This window comes from Chiloscyllium punctatum, chromosome 11, assembly GCF_047496795.1.
Source record: "Chiloscyllium punctatum isolate Juve2018m chromosome 11, sChiPun1.3, whole genome shotgun sequence".
NCBI classification, from domain to species: Eukaryota; Metazoa; Chordata; class Chondrichthyes; order Orectolobiformes; family Hemiscylliidae; genus Chiloscyllium; species Chiloscyllium punctatum.
The window spans coordinates 76,780,486-76,801,422 of record NC_092749.1 but is presented as its reverse complement, the minus strand read 5'-3'; the positions used below and the strand labels follow the sequence as shown (position 1 = coordinate 76,801,422).

The window sequence follows — 20,937 nt, the reverse complement described above, 5'->3', positions numbered from 1 at the left end:
TTTTATGACTTGAGTGACTTGCTACGCCACCTAAGGCGGGACTGTAGGGATAGACTATAGTTAGATTAGACCAGATAAATTAAAGATGGTTTTCTGAAGACAATTCTCCACAACTCTGCCCCCACTCCAACCTCCAACATAGAAATATTTTCAATGTATAGCATAATGAACATATGAGTCCACAATTTACCAGGACAAAAGACCCTATACCCATCATGTGCAAGACCGATGTAATTTACAAGATTTCATGCAAAGCCTGCACAAAACACTCTATAGGGCAAATAGGCAGACAACTAGCAATCCACATCCATGAACACCAACTAGGCACTAAATGCCATGATCAGCTGTCCCTAGTAGCCATACACACAGATGACAGGGACCAAAAATTCGACTGGGACAACGCAACAATCATAGGACAAGCTTAACAGAGGACATCCAGAGAATTCCTAGGAGCATGGCACTCATCCATGCACTCCATCAATAAACGCAAAGACCTAAACCCAATATACTGGCCACTAAAATGAACAACTGGGACCAGCAACCAGAAGCAGAAGGAATGGAACCAAATAAATTCCAGAAGAAACAGTACAGCAGCACTTTCCAGGAAGCTCCAAAACACTGAGGATGTCACCTGGATAGGGGATGAAATGTCTGCAAATCAAAAGTATAAGAACCCCCATTTTCCAACCATTTTTAGTTCTGAACAATAGTTAGGTTAGATGTGAAATGTTAACTCTATTTCTATCTCTCAGATGATATAAGACTTGCTGAGTTTCTCCAGTATTTTCTGTAATTGTTTTAAATTTTCAGCATTCAGTATTTTGCTTTTATATATTAATTTCAGTTGATCAGAGGAACTTCACTTTCAAAAGTACAAATGGAGAAAAATGAAGGACAGACATCATGCAGTCAGTCCTTCCATTGTGGGGAGGTCATGGCCTAATGGTCTTATAGTACAGGAACATAGTTAATAACCTGGGGACCCAGGTTTGAGTAATGGAATTTAAAACCTGGATTTAAGAATCTAATGATGACCATTAAACCACTGTTAATTGTCAGAAAAACTCATCTGATTCACTAATGTCCTTCAGGGAAGGAAATATGTTATTCACACTTGGCTTACATGTGACTCCAGACACGCAGCAATGTAGTTGACTCTCAACTGCCACTAATTTGTATCAATTGCTACAAAGCCTTAACAAAGACACAAAACCGGACAGACTACCTGGTGTGAGAAATTGGCAGAAACAATCCTGTTGACCCTGCTAGGTCCTTGTTATTAACATTTTGGGGGCTAGTGCCAGTGGGAGAACTGTCTCATAGGCTAATCAAGCAATAGTCTCATACAGTCATACTCAGTGAATCATACCTTACAGACAATATCTCAGGCACCACCATCACCACCATTGATATGGCCTGTCCCACTGACAGGATAGATGCAGCAGAAGTGGCACAACAGTATACAGTCAGGAACAAGTTGCCCTGGGAGTCGTCGACAGTGAATCTAGCCTTCATGACGTCAGGTCCCTGGCATCAGGTTAAACATGCAAGGAAACCTCCTCCTGATTACTACGAACTGTTGTCTCTCTGCTGATGAACCAGTACTCCTCCATGTTGAACCACACTTGGACGTAGCATTGAGGGTTGGCAAGGGGGCAGCACGCTGGGTGAGGTATGTCAATGTCCACCACCAAGCATGGCTCAGCAGCAGCACTACTGATCAGACTGATCAAGTGCTAAAGGACATAGCTGCTAGACTGGGTCTGCAGCAGGTGGTGAGGGAACCAAGAAGAGAGGAAAACATATTTGATCTCATCCTAATGGCGGCATGGTGACTCAGTGGTTAGCACTGCTGCCTCACAGTGCCAGGGACCCGGTTCAATTCCAGTCTTGGGCGCCTGTCTGTGAGGAGTTTACACATGCTCCCCGTGTCAGTGTGGGTTTCCTCAAGGTGCCCCGTTTCCTCCTACAATCCAAAGATGTGCAAATAAGGTGAATTGGCCATTCTAAATTGCCCATAGTGTGCAGGGATGTGTGGGTTAGGGGCATTAGTCAGGAGTAAATGTAGAGTGATAGGGTAGTGATGGGTCTGGTTGGGTTACATTCAGAGGGTCAGTGTGAACTTGTTGGGCCGAAGGGCCTGTATCCACGCTGAACATATCCTATGATTCTAACCAATCTGCCAGCTGCAGATGCATCTGCCCAAGATAATATTGGTAAGAGTGACCAATACACAGCCTTTGTGGAGATGATTTGGAGGTGCCAGTGTTGGACTGGAGTGTATAAAGTTAAAAATCACACAGCACCAGGTTATAATCCAACAGGTTTAATTGGGAAGCACTAGCTTTCAGAGCGCTGCTCCTCCTGATGAAGGAGCAGCATTATGAAAGCTAGTGCTTCCAAATAAACCTGTCGGACTATAACCTGGTGTTATGTGATTTTTAACTTTGTGGAGATGAACTCCCACCTTCACATTGAGAATACCCTCCATCATCAAGGGGGTCAGTTAGCTCAGTTGGCTAGATGGCTGGTGAGTGACACAGAGTGATGTCAGTAACATGGATTCAATTTCAGACCAGCAGAGGTTTCTATGAAGATTCTCCACCTCACCCCCACCCCCCAACCTCTCCTCTCACCTGAGAAATGGTGATGCTTAGGTTAGACCACCATCAGTCATGTCTCTCACATATGAGAAAGAAGACCATGGTCTGATAAGACTGGAATCCCTACAAAATTATCATAGAATCCCTGCAGTGTGGAAACAGGCCATTTGGCCCAACAAGTCCACACTGACCCTCCGAAAAATATCCCATCCAGACCTATTCCCCTACCCCTATTACTCTACATTTTTCCCTGACTAATGCACCTAACCTGCGTATCCCTGAACACTGTGGGCAATTTAACATGGCCAGTTCACCTAATCTGCATGTCTTTGGACTGTGGGAGGAAACTGGAGGACCTGGTGGAAACCCACGCAAACATAAGGAGGATATGCAAACTCCACACAGTCACCCGGGCTGGAATCAAACCTGGTTCCCTGGCGCTGTGAGGCAACAGTGCTAACCACTTACTATGGAGACTTTATCTCACTTTTACCTTTACCCTCAATCATGTTGTGTGGCACTATTGTTGTGATAAATGGGACTGACCTCAAACAGATCTAGCAACTCACAATTGGGTATGCATGAAGTGTTTTGGGCCATTAACTATGGCACAATCATTCTCCAGCATAATCATTCTCCAACACAATTGGCCACCTCTTGATCCAGCACACCACCCACTCAACCATTACCTTCAAGCCAGGGGATCAACCATGGTTCAACGGTGAGTGTGGGAGGGCATGGTAGGAACAGCAGCAGATACACCTAAACTGAGGTGTTAATCTGGTGAAGCTACCAAATCGGACAACTTGCTTGCCAAACAGGATAAGAAGTAAATGATTAACAGAGCTAAAAGTTCCCACAACCAACAGATCAGGTCTAAAGCTCTGCAGTCCTGCCATTACCAGTCATGAATGTTGGTGGACAGTTAACCAACTCAATGGACTAGTGACCAACTCCAATAAGAGACAATCAAAGCACTGCCCTTTGACATTCAATGGGGATCACCATCAGTGAATCCCCATATCAACATCCTGGGACTTACCATTGACATGAAACTCAACTGGACTGACCATGTTAAAACATTGGCTACAACAGCTGGTTATGGACTAGAAATAACAGTGAATAACTCACCCCCAGACCACCATCTACAAGGCAGAAGTCAGGAGGGAATACTTCCCACTTCCATGGATGAGTTCAGTTGCAAAAACACACAAGAATTTTGACACTATCCAGGACAAAGCAGGCCACTTGATGGGCACTACATCCACAAACAACAACTCCCTCCACTACAGATGCTCAGTTCCAGCAGTATGTGCAATCTATAAGAAGCACTGCAGAAATTTGCCAACTATCATTCAACAGCACCTGCCAAACCCATGGCCACATCAGTCTAAACGGACATATGGGAGCATCACCACCTGCAAGTTTTCCTCCAAGCCCCTCAACATCCTGACTTGGAAGTATATCACCATTCTTTCACTGTCACTGGGTCAGAATCCTGGAACTCCCTTCATAACAGCATTATGGGTTGGCACAGTTGAAGAAGGCAGCTCGCTATCACTATCTCAAGTGCATTTAGCCAGTCACTGATGTCCATATCCTGCAAATGAATTTGAAAAAATGCACGCACCAGCTGGATATTTTCCAATGTTGAACAAGAATGGGTCTCTCTAACTTCTGACTGCTAGAGATCCTTGGTGCTCAACATGTTCTGCTGTGTTAAATTCTAATAGCAGTTTCTGACCAACTATCGAAGGCAAGAGAGTATATCCTTTGTGTCACCGTAATTAATGTTTGTTTAGGTACACTATTGAAAGTTTGAGCTCCATCATAAACAAAAATAATTTGAAGCTTGATGTAGTTTTTTTTTTCTGAATAACCTGATTGCAAGTGGTTTCGGGCTAAAGTAGATTTGTTATGATTAAATCAAGACTAACAGAGTTTATAGACATTTCTCATAACATCCAAGACCTGTCATCATGTTCATCTCACATAGCAACAGTCTTGGCTGATCCAGTTGGCTTCTTGAAAGAGGTTGCTTACACAAGAATTCTAATTCATAAATTCTATTTAGCAAATAGAACAAAGTACTGTATTGCCAGAAAGTATTGTGACAGAAACTTAATGACATATAAATATTTAGGATGCTACTGAAGCAGAAGTAAAGTGTTTATGATTCAGATTTTGTATTGTAGACAACCATACATCTTAGCAAGTGATTGTCAATGATGATTTTAATTTGATCAGTACAGTGTAATTTCTGAAGCAGTTTTGAATGCTGTTATTGTTATAATGTCAAATGAGATCAGTAACTTCTTTTGATAAACAAGAAATCCAGAATCCCATTATTTACTGAATGGATAAAGCTACAAGGTTCACAGTTTAAAAGATTTTTTTAAAAATGTATACAAGTCAAACAAAGAAAACGTTAAATATTCTGTTGGATAACTTGCAATAGCAAGTTGCAACTAGACTGGCCAAGATAGTGACAGAGTAGGATATTCCAATCAGCCGCTCGTCCGCTCCACCTGTTCTTTATTTTTCCCCTCCTAGTACTTTATTTTCTTCACAACACTGTCATCCTCAAAATATTTCAGTCCCCCTTCTGGAATTTAATTTGATCCTCAGTCAATTGCAATGCATAATCTAACCAGGGTTAGGTGGATCTTACTGTGTGTGAGATCCTGATGGAGGTTGTTGACTTGGGTGCTCTGGCTAATGGTTATAAACAGGAGTCTCCTCACAAAGAATAGTGTGCAGCATCTCAAAAAAATTAACAGGAGTCTCAGAGATTCTCACTATTTCAAGTGGTCCTGAGGACTGGCTCTAAGAAAGCCACACCGATGTCAAGTACAGTACTGCACACATGTAAATAAAGAGTAACATGGTGACAGGATACCAGGCTTTGTGAAGTTATTTCATCACCAAAATTGTATGTATTTGCAGAATGGCCTAAACTCTGCTTACAATGATCTAGGTGGTGTGCATCACCTAAATTAAAATAACTGAAACAGCTGCAGCTATGTTCTTTTTGTTTATTCTCAGCTTCTGAATCTAAACCTATTTTCTTCAGTGTGCCTTTACTACACCTGGAACTGTCATTTGATGACCTTCAATGGCTTTGTCAACCTTTGTGTAGTTTCAGCCAGAGGTTTTGGTTTCCATTTAATCTTAGTTTATTTTAGCAACTGCAAGAGTCAGTTTCCACTTCAATTAGGATCTACCTCAAAAGATGCAAGTTTTTAAACTATAGATTTAATCACATTATCATTGGTGAGGCTACACTTTGGAGTATTGTGTTCAGTTTTGGTCACCTCACTATAGGAAAGATGTTATTAAACTGGAAAGAATGCAAAAGAAATTTACAAGGATGTTGCCAGAACTCAACAATCTGAGTTGTCGGGACAGGTTGGACAAATTAGGACATCTTTCTTTAGACCATAGAAAACTGAGGGGAGATCGTATAGATGTATATAAGATCATGAGAGGCATGGATAGGGTGAATACACTCAGAGTTTTTTCCCACAATTGGTGAATCGAGGACTAGAGGGCATCAGTTTAAGGTTAGAGGGGAAAGAATTAAAGGGAACCTGAGGGGCAACCTTTTTTACACAAGAGGATGGCGTACATATGGAATGAGCTGCCAGCTGAAGTTGTTGAGGTGGGTACATTAACAATATTTAAAAGTCATTTGGATAAATAAATGGATAGGAAAGGTTTAGAAGAATATGGCCAAGTGCAGGGAAATGGGGTTAGCGTGGATGGACATTTTGGTCGGCATGGACCATTTTGGGCCATAGGGTCTGTTTCCATACTGTAGGATTGTATGACTCTATTATGATATTTATAAAATGAGAAAAAGAATTGCCTTTAACATTGAAAGACCATTGATTATTATGCTACTTCAGTTATGCCTTATTATTTGCTCCACATTGTGCTAAGGATTTTCTGTCTGGAAAGAAATTTGATGGTAAAGTTAGAAAACTATTGCTGCAGAGTTGACCTTATTTGAGAAAGTAATTCCTTTGCAAGTTTTGGTAATGCACAAGAAATACAAGAGGAAATGAAAATTAACCTTTAGAACACACACTTACTGAGGGTTGTTCATGGAAAAATCACAATTGATAGAACCTACAGTTTTAAATCTGCTGTAGCAGTGATGATAGGAGATTGGTTCCAGCTTTCTAAAATTCACCCAGCTGATAATTATTATACTGCTATTTGGAGGCGTTGCCAGTTACAAACTGGTCTTGCCTCCACAGAATGGTTAAGTTGTAATCTTCCTTTTTTAATGCTCTTAACAAATCAAGTAATTCTTGAATCAATACTAATAGTGAGATTTCAAATTTTGAACTCAGGGTGAATATGCTTGATATAATATTTAATTTAGTGCCAATCTAAAGAGTGTGGCTGCAGCTACTTGTGGTCTATTCAGAGATGCTTTTCTTGTCTTCTGTGAAATGAGTATGAAGAAAATATTATGTGCAGCCATTTCTGTGAATGACTAAACTAGACGTGGTGCATTTTATTGCATAACAAACTGAAAATGAAATAATTCTTTCTTTCCCACACACCAATACCAAATCCCTTACTTTATTGTCACAGTAGTTCAGTGGCTTTAAATGATTAAATTCTGAATTTCATTCAGGCTTAGGCAGAGATGGGATATACAAGCTCTCCACTGGAGAGCAGGAAACTAGCTTAAACTATTTTTTGTATGCAGAGCTGACCTAACTCAAAGCAACTAAGTATAGCTTTTCAGTGTGACTTTGAATGGAGTGCTGGGAGATAGGTAAGTAAGGGGGTTAGGTGAAGACAGGGAGAAGGTACTTCTTTACTGTTTCTAACTTTTTCACCTTTGGAGAAATTAATTCTTGCTCTGGTAGAGAAAGATCTGTTTGGTGAGTATTTGGTAAGTATTAGGGTCTGTGTTATTTCCAAGTTTTAAAATAGTACAGGAGCTAATGGTAAGGATAAAATCAATTTTAAAAATGAAATAAATAATTGTGTGAAATAATTAAGCAATTAATTAAAACACATTAAGGATGTCAAGAGTGATGTGCTGTGGCAACAACATGTGGATGCCAGGATCCATGGAAAATTTTAAACTAAAACCAAAACAACTGCGGAAGCTATAAATCAGAAACAAAAACTGGAAAAACTCAGTGAGCCTGGCAGTATCTGTAGAGAGAAATCACTTGATCTGAAACGTTAACTCTGATTTCTCTCCACATTGGCTGCCAGACCTGCTGAGCGTTTCCAGCAATTTGCTTTTTGTGTCCATGAAAAATATGTCTGCAGTAATGTTTGCAGCTCGAGGATCTTTAGCTCAGAGTCATTGAGCTGAAAGTCAAGCTATAGACCCTATAACACAACAGGAAGGGGGGAAAGTTAATTGGACATTTTGTACAAAGGAACAGTTGCACCCCTTAGGAGAGGGTCTTCTAACTTGATCAGTGGTCAGGGGATTGGTGTTGCATCTGAGGCAGGCAAGGGGGCCCTGAAGGCAAAGATGCACAAACCTCAGCCTTTTCAGTTGTCCAAAATGTTTGCGATTCTTTCACTTTGTTTTGGTGACAGTAGAACTGCACATAGATAAGCCAGCGAGAAGCCATTTAAGTGTGAGGAGCATAAAAAATGTGGTGGCAATATGAGATGATGTAGTAGGGGCCAGTGGCACTATTCACTGTAGTCAAGAGCAAAAGTCCAGAATGTTGAGTTGCCAGTGCCAGGGTTTAGGCAGTGCTCACAGCTGATAAGGAACTTATTGTGGGAAGGGAAAATCTGGGTATCTTGGTCCATGTAGGTACGGGTGGCATAGGCAGGACAACGAGTAAGATTCTACATAATGGAGTAGCACGGTAGCTCAGCGGTTAGCACTGCTGCCTCTCTGCTGGGAATCTGGGTTTGATTTCAGCCTCAGAATTCTGTGTGGAGTCTGCACATTCTCACTGTGGGTTTGCTTGCACAATCCAAAGATGTGCAGTTTAGGTGGATTAACCATGCTGAAATTGTCCATAGTGTTCAGAGATGTGTAGACTTGGTGGATTAGCCATGGCAAATGCTGGGTTACGGGATATGGTGGGGGGCTGGGTCGGGGGGTTGACGCAGACTCCATGGGCCATAGGGATTCTGTGAACCAATACAAGAAGCCAAGTACCAAATTAAAAAGCAGACTATCAATTGTTGTAATCTATAGAACATTACCCAAGGCACATGTACATTAGTCAAGTGCAAATAAGATTAGAAATGAATACAAGCTCATGGCAAATGAATGACTCAAAGTAGGATAGAAAAGGGAGAAGGTTGCAATGAGTCTGTGCTAACCGTGTGCAGTAGGTAGGCTTACAATGCTGTTAGGGAGGGGAATTGGCATCTTGTAAGCTAATCTTAAGTTAAATGATTAACTGCTAATATTTTCTATATTTTAGATATTATTTTAAAATTCAAGCAAAGAATCCATATGGTTACGGCCCCATCAGTGAAGCTTTGTCTTTTGTTACAGAATCAGGTGATGTATGATGTTTTGAAATGATTATCATACTAGATTTGTAACCCAGGATTTAAAAATTTGAGAAAGTGAGGAATGCAGATGCTGGAGAGTGAGAGTTCAAAAGGGTGGTGCTGGAAAAACACAGCAGGTCAGGCAGCATCTGAGGAGCAGGAGAGTCGCTGTTTCAGGCACGGTAAAGGCCTTATGCCCGAAACATCGACTCTCCTGTTCCTGGGATACTGCCTGACCTGCTGTGCTTTTCCAGCACCACCCTTTTTGACTTTAAAAATTTGAGTTAGATTTTCAAATGTTACAAAATAATATGTGAGTTTCAGTAAAATATCTGTGATAAGGGACAACTGGACAACATGACTTTGAAAGCTGTTGAGTTATTATAAAAATCCAATTGTTCACCCAAATCCAACTGTTCACCCAATGTGTTTGAGGAAATGATTCTGCCATTGTACTAAGTCTAACCTAATTTGACTCCAGTCCCACATTACATCGTGTATTCTTGGCTTGAAGTTACTTCCTAGAGTGGAGGACCAAAGTGGTTGGGATGAGGAGATCTACTGCTACATACTTATCCCTAAGCGCGGTCTCCAAACTTACTTTGAATTCTCTTGTACCTTGCCATAGTATCATAAACTTGCAGTAAGATCAGTGCGAGTAAGCTATGGGGAAAATTTCTTGATTTTGTCATTTCTCCTCACTCCCTTGCAGCTACTATTTAAGTACTGGATGTTCTCATTCACCATCATCCAGTGCTGAACTTTGCTGCATCTTGACTGGTCTAACCATTTCTAATGCTGTAGCAGGAGCCAAGGTAAAGTCACACTATCCACGAAATTGTGAGCACAGTCTGCAGAACCAAGATACTTCTTTGACCTTGGAGGAGAAAGTGAGGACTGCAGATGCTGGAGATCAGAGCTGAAAATGTGTTGCTGGAAAAGCGCAGCAGGTCAGGTAGCATCCAAGGAGCAGGAGAATTGACGTTTTGTGCATGAGCCCTTCTTCAGGAATCCTGAAGAAGGGCTCATGCCAGAAATGTCGATTCTCCTGCTCCTTGGATGCTGCCTGACCTGCTGTGCTTTTCCAGCAACACATTTTCAGCTACTTCTTTGACCTTGCCTTGCTTTATAGAATTGACTCATTCCAAGAAAACTGACCTTGACCCTGGCAAAAGCAGCAAAATAGAAATTCAAAGTGCTCTAATGGCTAAAGGACTGCCCAGTTGTATAGGCATTCAATCAAGAACGCTTCCATGTTCTTACATCACCAAAGCAGAAGCAATAATAGTGTCACCCACATCCCAGAAATAAAATACAAAAATGCACAGTAAATTTTGACCTTTGTAAGGGGCAATTCATAATGCTTAAATATGTTTAGTAGTCACAGTATATCAAGGTAAATTAAACTAGCACGATGCCTTACTTGGTAGAGGCAAGAATTAGAGATTGCTAAATTCTCTGGGTTCACTGCAAACTGTGCAGCATTTTTCATAAAGCGTTTGCTTACTGATCTTCCAAACCTGCCTACCTGGTGAAATCAGGAAACTCCACACCAGGAAATCTTTGGCAACATCTGCACAAATTTCCATTCATAATATTTGGAAAATCTAGTATCCTAATATATACAGAGGATTTTCCAATATGCCGTGATGAATATTAAAAATTCCAAGTTAACGTATTCCTTTACTTCAGCCATTAGATGAAAAAATTTCACAAAAAGAAGAGCCCTTTTGGACTACTGGGTTTTGTTAAATCTTTGTACTTATCCCCATTCTCTTGCTTCTCTATTGCACTGTATTTTATTTTCCCATATAACTATGCACTGTTTCTTGTTCCCTTTTGAAAATTTCCATATAATTTTCTTGCACTACCCTTCAAACAATGAATAAAAACCTAGAATAGAATAGAATGCCCACATTATAGAAAGAGGCCTTCAACTCTGCACTAACTTCCTGAAGAGCATCCCACATAGAATTAGCCCTCTACCCTATCCCCATGAGCCTGCACTTACCTTGTCTAATCCAGTTAGCCTATACTTCCCTGGTCACTACAGACAATTTAGCATGGTTAATCCACCTAATATGCACATGTTTGGACTGTGGGAGGAAACTAAAGCACCATTGCAGACACAGTAAGAACATGTAAACTCCAGACACCCAAGACCAGAATCAAACACAGGTCCCTGGTGCAGTGAGGCAGCAGTGCTAATCATTGAGCCACCGTATGACCTATGCGTGGTGACACTGAAAAGTTTTCACTGTACTCCTGGACTTTTGTACTTGTGTACACATGACAATAAAGTCTAAATAAAATCTACAAAAAAAAAATTCATCTCTTTGGTTTGTTTGCCTTATGATGAAAAGCTTTAGTTATCAACCTTCCTTCCAATGGAAACTGTTAAACGCATGATGGTAAGGTTGAAATAAAGAAACAGAAATTAATAAGAAAAGTCTAGGATTGCTGATGGTGCCATGTGAAATTATTCACTTCAGTGGGAAAACAAGCCATTCTAAAAGACCATCAGAAATAGGAACGGGAGTAGGCCTGAAGTCTGCTCCACCATTCAATAAGATCTGACATTCCTCATGTCCACTTTACTGTCCACTGTAACCCTTGATTCCCCTACAGATCAAGAATCTACCTCAGCCTTATATATACACAGGGACTGTCTCCACAGCTTTGTGTGGCAAGGTGTTCCAAAGAGACACAACCCTCTGAGAAAAAAAATTCTTATGCCCTCTAGTCCTAGGCACTCCCATGATGGGAAATATCCTCCCAGCACTTACCTTGTAAAACCCAAATGTTACAATGAGACCATCTCTCATTCTTCTAAATTCCTGTGAGTCAAATCTCAACCTGTTTAATCTTTGCTCATGACACAAACCCCTCTGGGGATCACCTTAATGAACATTTTCTGAACTGCCTTCAATGAAATAATATCATTCTCTTAAATAAGGCGATCAAAGCTGCTCTGTGTATTCCAGATGTAGTCTCACCAGCATCATATACAATTACAGTAAGACTTCCCTATTCTTATACTTCAATAGACGTGAAAAAAGGATCAACATTCCATTAGAATTCCTGATTATCTGCTGCATCTATGTGCCAGCTTTAAGTTGAATGATAAGCAAATATTCACATTTAAGCGCTATAGTTTCCTTGTATATGAATTTGTAGAAGTTAGCATGCAAGCACAGCAAATACTTAGGAAAGCAAATGCTATGTTAGCCCTTATTGCAAAGTGGTTAGAGTATAGAAGTACTAAAAGGTGCATTTATGCAGCACTTCTCATGTCCATATTTCTCAAATAATTTGACAATCAATTAATGCATTTGCTGTCAGTGATGTAGGAAGAATGCATGAAGTAAAGAATTCTTGTTACAATTATACATGACTCTAGTGAGAGTACTTCTTCAGTATTAGGTTAGTCTCTTCAGTATTAGGTTAGTCCCTAAATCCGATGAAGTGAGCAAGTGGAATGGACCTATATTCTCTGGAGTTTCATGAGAAATGAATGGAGTGTTCAGTGGTAGTTCTTCTATGTTTGATCAGGCTAGTCTTGTAACTGATCTTTGTCAAGTGACCAACTCCATATATAAGCTTCTAGATAGAATATCTGAGACCTAGCAAAGACAATGTGTGTTTTGGAAATTCTATAAATTCTGAGAATTCTTTAAAGGTTTTGTAAATAGATTTTTGGATTTACTACTAGAGTTATCTCTGCAATGCTCTGAGACAAATCAGTTCAACAAAGCAACCTAATTAAAACAGAAATGGCCTAACTGGAATGTGTAAAATTCTTAGAGGGCTTCACAGGGTAAATTTTTAGAAGTTTTTTGTCCCCCTGGTTGAAGTTCTAAAACTATGGATCATAGATTTAGAATAAGACTCAGTCATGTAGGAATGAAAATGGGAGACTCCTTTCATTCAGAAGATTCAGTCTGGTATATTAGACCATAAGACAAAGGAGTGGAAGTAAGGCCATTCAGCCCATCAAGTCCACTCCGCCATTTAATCATGGCTGATGGTCATTTCAACTCCACTTAACCGCACTCTCCCCATAGCCCTTAATTCCTTACGAGATCAAGAATTTATCAATCTGTGCCTTGAAGGCATTTACTGTGCTCCATGGCAATGAATTCCACAGGCCCACCACTCTGGCTGAAGAAATGTCTCCTCATTTCTGTCCTAAATTGACCCCCACTAATTATAAGGCTGTGCCCATGGATCCTAGTCTCCCTGCCGAATGGAAATAACTTCCCAGCGTCCACCCTTTCTAAATCATGCATTATCTTTTAAGTTTCTATTAGATCTCCCCTCAACCTTCTAAACTCTAATGAATATAGTCCCAGGATCCTCAGCTGCTTATCGTATGTTATCTGTGTTTTAGTCCAAAGGGCTATGAGTTCTCAATAGACTGAGATTAACAGATGTTTGGACACTACAGGGCCAATGGAAATGAGGACAGGATCAGAAAGTGGAAGTGATTCAGAAAATTAAATTGTCGATCAGTCATATAGTATTTCCCCTTCCTTATATTCTGTTTTTCTTCATTTTTCGTGTAACAATTGAGTTACTTATTAAGTCTGATTTACAACCATTTTATTAATTTCATCAAAATATAGCCAGTATTTGATCGATGATTGTTTTCTGTTTTTACAGATGACCCACAGATTATTGTCAGGCCACCTGGTAAGTGCACAGAGATCCTCACTTGAAAGGCACAATCGATGTTTTTTTAACTTCATGATTTGGAGATGCCGGTGTTGGACTGGGGTGTACAAAATTAAAAATCACACAACACCAGCTTATAGTCCAACAGGTTTAATTGGAAGCACTAACTTTCGGAGCGCCGCTCTTTCGTCAGGTGGTTATGGAGGATACAATTGTAAGACACAGAATTTATAGGAAAAGTTTACAGTGTGATGTAACTGAAATTATACATTGAAAAATACCTTGATTGTTTGTTAAGTTTCTCATCTGTTAGAATGACCATGATAGTTTCACTTCTTTCATATGTATATCACAAAACCTTTTTTGAAAGTTACATTCTCAGGTTAACTTTAACAGTTGGTGTCAGCACAGATAATGTGCTGAACACACACACACTCCTCCACACACACACACATGCACCCTCTCACAGACTTTAGACCCCGTTACACACACGCACTCTCTCTCACAGACACTTAGAAGCCCCCCCACCCCAGACAGACACACACACACATCACATGTACACATACACATATACGTTTGTGGGGTGAATTTGTACTTGCAGAGTTACATTGTACTTTGCTCAAAAATTGCATGAATCTATGTAAGACTCTATTAACTCATTTTTTTAGATTACAATCAGTCTAAACATTAGGACACAAACAGCACCACACAGGGCATTCAAATATGTCTCATCGATCTCCCGAACTTCAACCTTCTACCCGTCTCTTTCCTCCTGCAACATCTATTGAGCCTCCCTCGTCTTCGCCTACCATCTCACCAGCATCCACACCCAAAAGATTATTAGCTGCCACTTTCCCCACCTCCAGCAGGATGCCACCACTATTCACATTTTCTCCTCCTCTCCCTTGATAGCTCTTTGTGGACACTGTTCCCTCCAGGATATCTTGGTCCACTCCTCCTCCACTCACCACATCTTCCCACACCCCATGGCACCTTCCCATGCAATCGCAGAAGGTATAATATCTGCCTATTTACTTTCTCTATCCTCACTAACCAAGGCCCCAGACGCACCTTCCATGTGAAGCAGCAATTTAACTGCACTTCACTCAGTCTGGACCCTGCTCACAATGTGGTCTCCTCTACATTGGGGAGACTGGGCGCCTCCTAGCAGAGCGTTTTAGGGAACATCTCCGGGACACCCGCACCAATCAACCACACCGCCCCGTGGCCCAACATTTCAACTCCCCCTCCCACTCTGCCGAGGACATGGAGGTCCTGGGCCTTCACCGCTGCTCCCTCACCACCAGACGCCTGGAGGAAGAACACCTCATCTTCCGCCTTGGAACACTTCAACCCCAGGGCATCAATGTGGACTATTTTTCCTTCTCTGGGCTCCATCTCCACCTATCATTGACTCCTTCCTGCTCCCCTTATCCCATCCTTAGCATATATACCAACATTTCCTCAGCGACAATCAATTATGAAGAAATGTCACTGCTCCTGAAACATTAATTCTGCTTTGTCTCCACAGATGCTACCAGGCCTGCTGAATGTTTCCAGCAATTTCTGTTTTTGTTTCTAATTTCCATCATCTGGAGTTTTTTGGTTTTTAGGTTTACATTACTAATGAATATGTAATGCTCGATAGTACTGTCAATGACCATTCCCATCACATTGAGTCAATTCAAAAAACACATTTCTTCAACACCACAATAAGGATGTCATTGCAGTTTCTAGCCTTTGCTTTTTCCCATACATTCAGTATTTTGTGATAATCCATGCACTGAATTGAATTGGTTTTAAGACAGATGTCTGCATTGGAGGAGGCCATGGTTACGTTATCCACTTGGCATTTATGGTTAAATGGAGATGCATAAACAACTGGAGTTTTGCCTTTTCAAGTTTATGTTGGCTCCGCTATTAAAGTAAGCAATCAGTGTAACTGATTTGTGATGTCTAATTTCTTGGCCATTTTCAGAATATAGAAAAATAAATAGCTAAGAAGGAGGTCATTCAGTTGACCATAATAGAGCTCCTCCGCCTAAAACCGGCACTTTGTAGACTTTAGCTCCTTAACTGCACATTTTGTTTAGAATTCCTTCATAAGATGTGGGCATTATTGGATGGGCCACATTTGTTCCCCATTCCTAACTGTCCTTTATAAAATCAAAGTGAGCAATTACCTTAACTTTGTTGCACAGGTAAAGGCACAATTAGGGAGGGAGTTCCAGGATTTTAGAATCAAACAAATCCCTGCGGTACAGTTGGAGGCTATTCGGCCCATTGAGTCTGTATGAAGAGCATCCTACCCAGATCCAACCACCCCTACTCTATCCCCGTAAGCCTGTGTTTACCATGGCTAATCCGCCTAGCATGCATATGCCTGAACACTATGGGACAATTTAGCATGGCCAGTCGACCTAACCTGAACATCTTTGGACTATGAGAGGAAACTAGAGCACCTGGCGGAAACCCACACAGATATGAGATTGTCCACCCTGGGTCCCTGGAACTGTGACGCAGCAGTGCTGAACACTGTGCCACCATGCTGACCATTTTGACTCATTTACAATGAAGTCATGATAGTTGGGGCATGGAGGGAATTTGCAGGTCATGGAGCTTCTATGCATCTGTTGACTTTGTCCTCCTTGGTAGGAGAAAGTGAGGACTGCAGATGCTGGGGATCATAGCTTAAAAATGTGTTGCTGGAAAAGTGCAGCAGGTCAGGCAGCATCAAAGGAGGAGAATCAAGGTTTCGGGCATAAGCCCTACCCAAAACGTCGATTCTTCTCCTCCTCCTTGGTAGTCCAAGTCACACGTCTTGACGGATAATGATTTGCTGCATTGCATCTGGTCTGTGGTGCACACTGCTATGATTTGCATCAGATGGGGTGCCAGTCACATAGACTGCTCATCCTGGATAGTGCCAAGTTTCTTGAATGTTGTTGGAGCTGCACTCTTTCGAGAAAGGGGATAAGTATTTCAACATGTTCCTGGCTTGTGTTTTGTAGACAAGTGATTTTGAAGAGTCAGGAGCTGAGATACTTGCCAAATAATTGCCAGCCTCTGAGCTGTTCTTGTAACCCCTCTATTTTAATGGCTGATCCAGTTAATCAATGGTAACTGCTAATATAGGAAATAGCTAAATAGGTGATTGATAATAAATTGACTCAACTGGGTAGAAAGAGAACTCTCATAATGCAGTGATAGTGGCGCAGAAGTTCTGGGTTCAAATCCCATCTGTTCTAGACATATGTCATAACACATCTGAATGGGCTGATTAAAAATATCTGAAGGAAAACAGGGAGACTGGTGTCTGAATTGAATTGAATGATTTATTGTTACTTGCATTCAAAGCTTTAACTGTTGCCACAATCTGGTGCCATTTCGAATAGTTTAAGAATAAAAAGATATAACTGAAAGAGAGACTATCTTCATTCCACTACCATCACCATGAGGTCTGAGCTCTGATCCAGTTCACCAATGACGCCTATGTTGCCACACCTCCTCCACTGTCCAGCCACTGCCTCCACTGGATGCACCAACTTTAGAAGCGGCATAGGTTCTGGGAATAGGCCAGACCTGTGCCACGTATAATAGCAATGACAGTGCCTCACACCTGATGACCAGGTTTTTTCCCGTGATGGAGAGCGACCGTAGCTCCCATCTGCCCAGTTTCTGCCTCACTTTGCTGATATGCTCCTCCCAAGACTTGGCGCAGGCCCCAGCTCCCCCCCACCCCCGAACCAAATACCCAGCACCTTCAGGTGGTTGGTCCTGACGGTGAAGGGGATCGAGGATTGGTCGGCCCAGTTCCCGAAGAGCATGGCCTCACTCTTGCCTCGGTTTACCTTGGCCCCCGAGGCCCGTTCAAACTGGTCCCATTTGCACGAGTCTGCACACGGACAGCAGATCCGAGCAGAAAACGGCGATGTCATCCATGTACAGGGATGCCTTGACCTGCAGGCCCCCGCTGCCAGGAATAGTCACCCCTCTCAGGCTCGCATCCTTCCTGATGGACTTGGCAAATGGCTCTATGCAACACACAAACAAGGCAGGAGAGAGAGGGCAGCCCTGCCTGACTCCAGATCTGACTGGGAAGCTATCTGATTCCCATCCATTGATTGAGACTGCACTGACAATGTTGGTGTAGAGCAGTCTGATCCAATTGCAGATTCCCTCCCCAAAGCCCATTTTGGAGAGAACATCTCTCATATACCTGTGTGATATCCTGTCAAAGGCTTTCTCCTGGTCCAGGCTGATCAGGCAGGTGTCCAACCCTCTGTCCTGCACATAGGCGATTGTATCCCTGAGGAGTGCGAGACTCTTAGCAATCTTCCTGCCCGATACAGCACAAGTTTGGTCAGGGTGAATCACCGACCCCAGAGCAGACCTGACCCGGTTGGCGATTACCTTTGACAGAATTTTGTAATCCGCATTCAACAGTGAAATTGGTTTCCAATTTTTGAGTTCCTCCCTCTCCCCCTTCTGCTTGTCGATGAGGGTGATGATGCCTTTCCTCGTGGATTCACTCATGGTACCTGCCCGAAGCATACTGACATACACCTCCAGCAGGTCCTAGCCAATCAAGTCCCACAGAGTGGAATAGAGCTCGACCAGTAAGCCGTCGCTTCCAGGAGTTTTATTCTTTTCGAAGAACTCGAGGGCCTTGGTCAGCTTGTCCAGAGATAGCGGCTGGTCCAGCCTCTCTCGTGTTCTGTCGTCTAGGACCTCCGTGATAAGAGGACAGGAACGACTGGGAGGCCGCGCTGTCAGTTGGCTTCGAGTCATACAGACAGGCATAGAAGGATTTGCTGATCCTCATGACATCAGCCTGAGATGACGTCATGGAGCCATCTTCTTCCTTCAGGCTGCTGAGCACGGAGCTCTCTTTGTGCACCTTCTGGAAGAAGAAACATGAGCACGTCTGGTCCTGCTCCACCGAGCGGACCCTGGACCGGAAGATTATCTTGGAGGCCTCCGAGGCAAAGAGTGAGGCTTGCTGGCCCTTCACCTCCTTGAGGCCCTCCGTGACATCAACCCCCATCGTCTGCAGCAGGAGCAGGTTCTGCATACTTGCCTGGAGCTGGGATCGTTTTCCCCGTCTCTCTTTCACCTCCTGAACACCTTTGAGGATGAAGAACCTCTTGATGTTCCCTTTTACTGTTTCCCACCAGTCCGCTGGGGACTCAAAGAGGGGCTTCACGGTTCTCCAAACTGCGTAGTCCCTCTTGAGCTCCTCGATGTTTCCCGGGGTCAACAGCTTTGTGTTCAGCTTCCACTTTCTCTTACCAGCCTGCTGCTCGTCCTGTAGGTGACAGTCAGCCAGCAGGAGGCAGTGGTCAGAGAAGAACACCGGCTTGATGTCGGTGGATCTGACCAAGAGCATTCTGGACACAAACAAGTAATCTATCCTTGAGCGGATAGACCCGTCTGCTCGTGACCAGTTGTATCTACGCTGCGCTCTGTCTGCAGGGGTGCTGAAGACATCATGCAGCTTGGCATCTTTTACTGTGTCCATCAGGGCTCTGGACGTGGCGTCCAGTTTACTGTCCCCCCCGCCGGATCGTCCATCTGCATCAATGATACAGTTGAAGTCACCGGCCAGAATGACTGGCCTGGACGTAGCCAGCAACAGTGGAAGCTGCTGCAGGACGGCCAACCGTTCACTCTTACCCACTGGGGCATACACATTAATCAGTCTCAGGGGAGCATTCCTGTACATGACGTCGGTGACGAGGAGGCGCCCACCCACCACCTCCTTAACCTCTGAGATGGTGAAGTTGCCTCCTTGCAATCCACACTGTCAGTTAGATGGTAGTGCAGATGCTAAGCTGCACTGGAACAGCTTAACTAAAAACGCCACTAGTCCTGGAACTCAAGTTTTCAGTATTACCGTTGCATTGTTGTTACAGTCCATTGCCTTCGCGTTATTCAGTCCTTTCAGACATTTCTCGATATCTCATGGAGTGAATTGCACTGTATAGATAATAGCATCTGTGATGTTTGGGGCGTTAGGAGAAGATCAAGATGCATACCCACTTACAACTTCAAACTGAAAATGCTGCAGATGATTCAGCCTGCTGTTTAAATTAAGAGTCCCAGCAGACTTGAAAGATTAACTCTTTTTCTCTCTGCCCAAACCTGCTGAGTTTCCCCAACATTCTCTGTATTTGTTTGCCTTCAATGTTCTGGGCTGCTCCATCATAGGGGATGAGGAAATTTGCAGAGTCCCCTTTTTTTGGTTAATTTATTAATCTAACATTTATGACTGGATGTTGCAGCACTACAGAACCTTTAATTGGATCTGTCAGTCTAGAATTCCATAGCTCTGATTATCACATTTGGCTTCTACAGTTTTGCATGCAAGTAGTTCTGTGTTGTAACTTCATAAGGTTGTCCGCTTACTTTTGGATATGTCTGGTGCCTGTTCAAGCTATCATACCAAATGCTACCTTGCAATCTTCATTGAACCAGTGCTGATCCCCTGACTTGATTGTAATATTAGCATGAGAGATGCATTGGGCTATGAGGTTACAGATTGTGGTTGAATGTCAGTGAAAATTATCTCATAGATTGCCACACTAAGCAATCCCATAACCAAAAAAAATTGGATCAAAGCAGTACAATCCCACTCCATTTAGTTGTGAATGGTGGTAGACAGTTAGGTGTCAGCCATGACTCAGTTGATAGCAATGTCATCTCTGAGTTATAAGGTTATGGGTTCAATTACTACTTAAAGTTTAGCTTAAGAGTTAACAGTGACAATGCGGTGCAGTACAAGATGTGTGCTGCAGTGTTCAAAGTTTTCCTTTTCAGGTAAGATGCTAGATTCTCTCTCAGGTGGATGCAAAGATCTCGTGGCAGTATTTTGAAGAAGAGGAAGATGGCTACCCTGGTGTTCTAACTAATTTTTGTTCACAGAATCACATCACTCTTGTGGTGCGGAAGGAAGCTATTTGACCCGTTGTGCCAACACTGGATCTTCAAATGAGCATTATTGCTTCATGCCAATTTCTTGCTTTCTTCCTTGCAGACTATTTCTATTCAAATACAATCCAAAGCCCTCTTGAATGCCTCAGTTAAACCTGCCTCCACCACATCTCTAGGCAGTGGATCCTGTATCCTAACTACTTAACACAGAACAGTACAGCAC

At 42.5% G+C, this 20,937-nt stretch overlaps 1 protein-coding gene across 1 annotated transcript in view; it reads left to right on the top strand.

Annotated features, from left to right (window-relative positions):
- The window catches only part of fndc1 (fibronectin type III domain containing 1), a 332,979-nt gene that overhangs the window by 288,521 nt on the left and 23,521 nt on the right, over nt 1–20,937 (top strand). The window contains exons 18-19 of the mRNA XM_072581080.1: nt 9,035–9,114; nt 13,770–13,799. Of these exons, the coding sequence (XP_072437181.1) occupies nt 9,035–9,114; nt 13,770–13,799 (110 nt within the window). The remainder of the gene's footprint in view (nt 1–9,034; nt 9,115–13,769; nt 13,800–20,937) is intronic.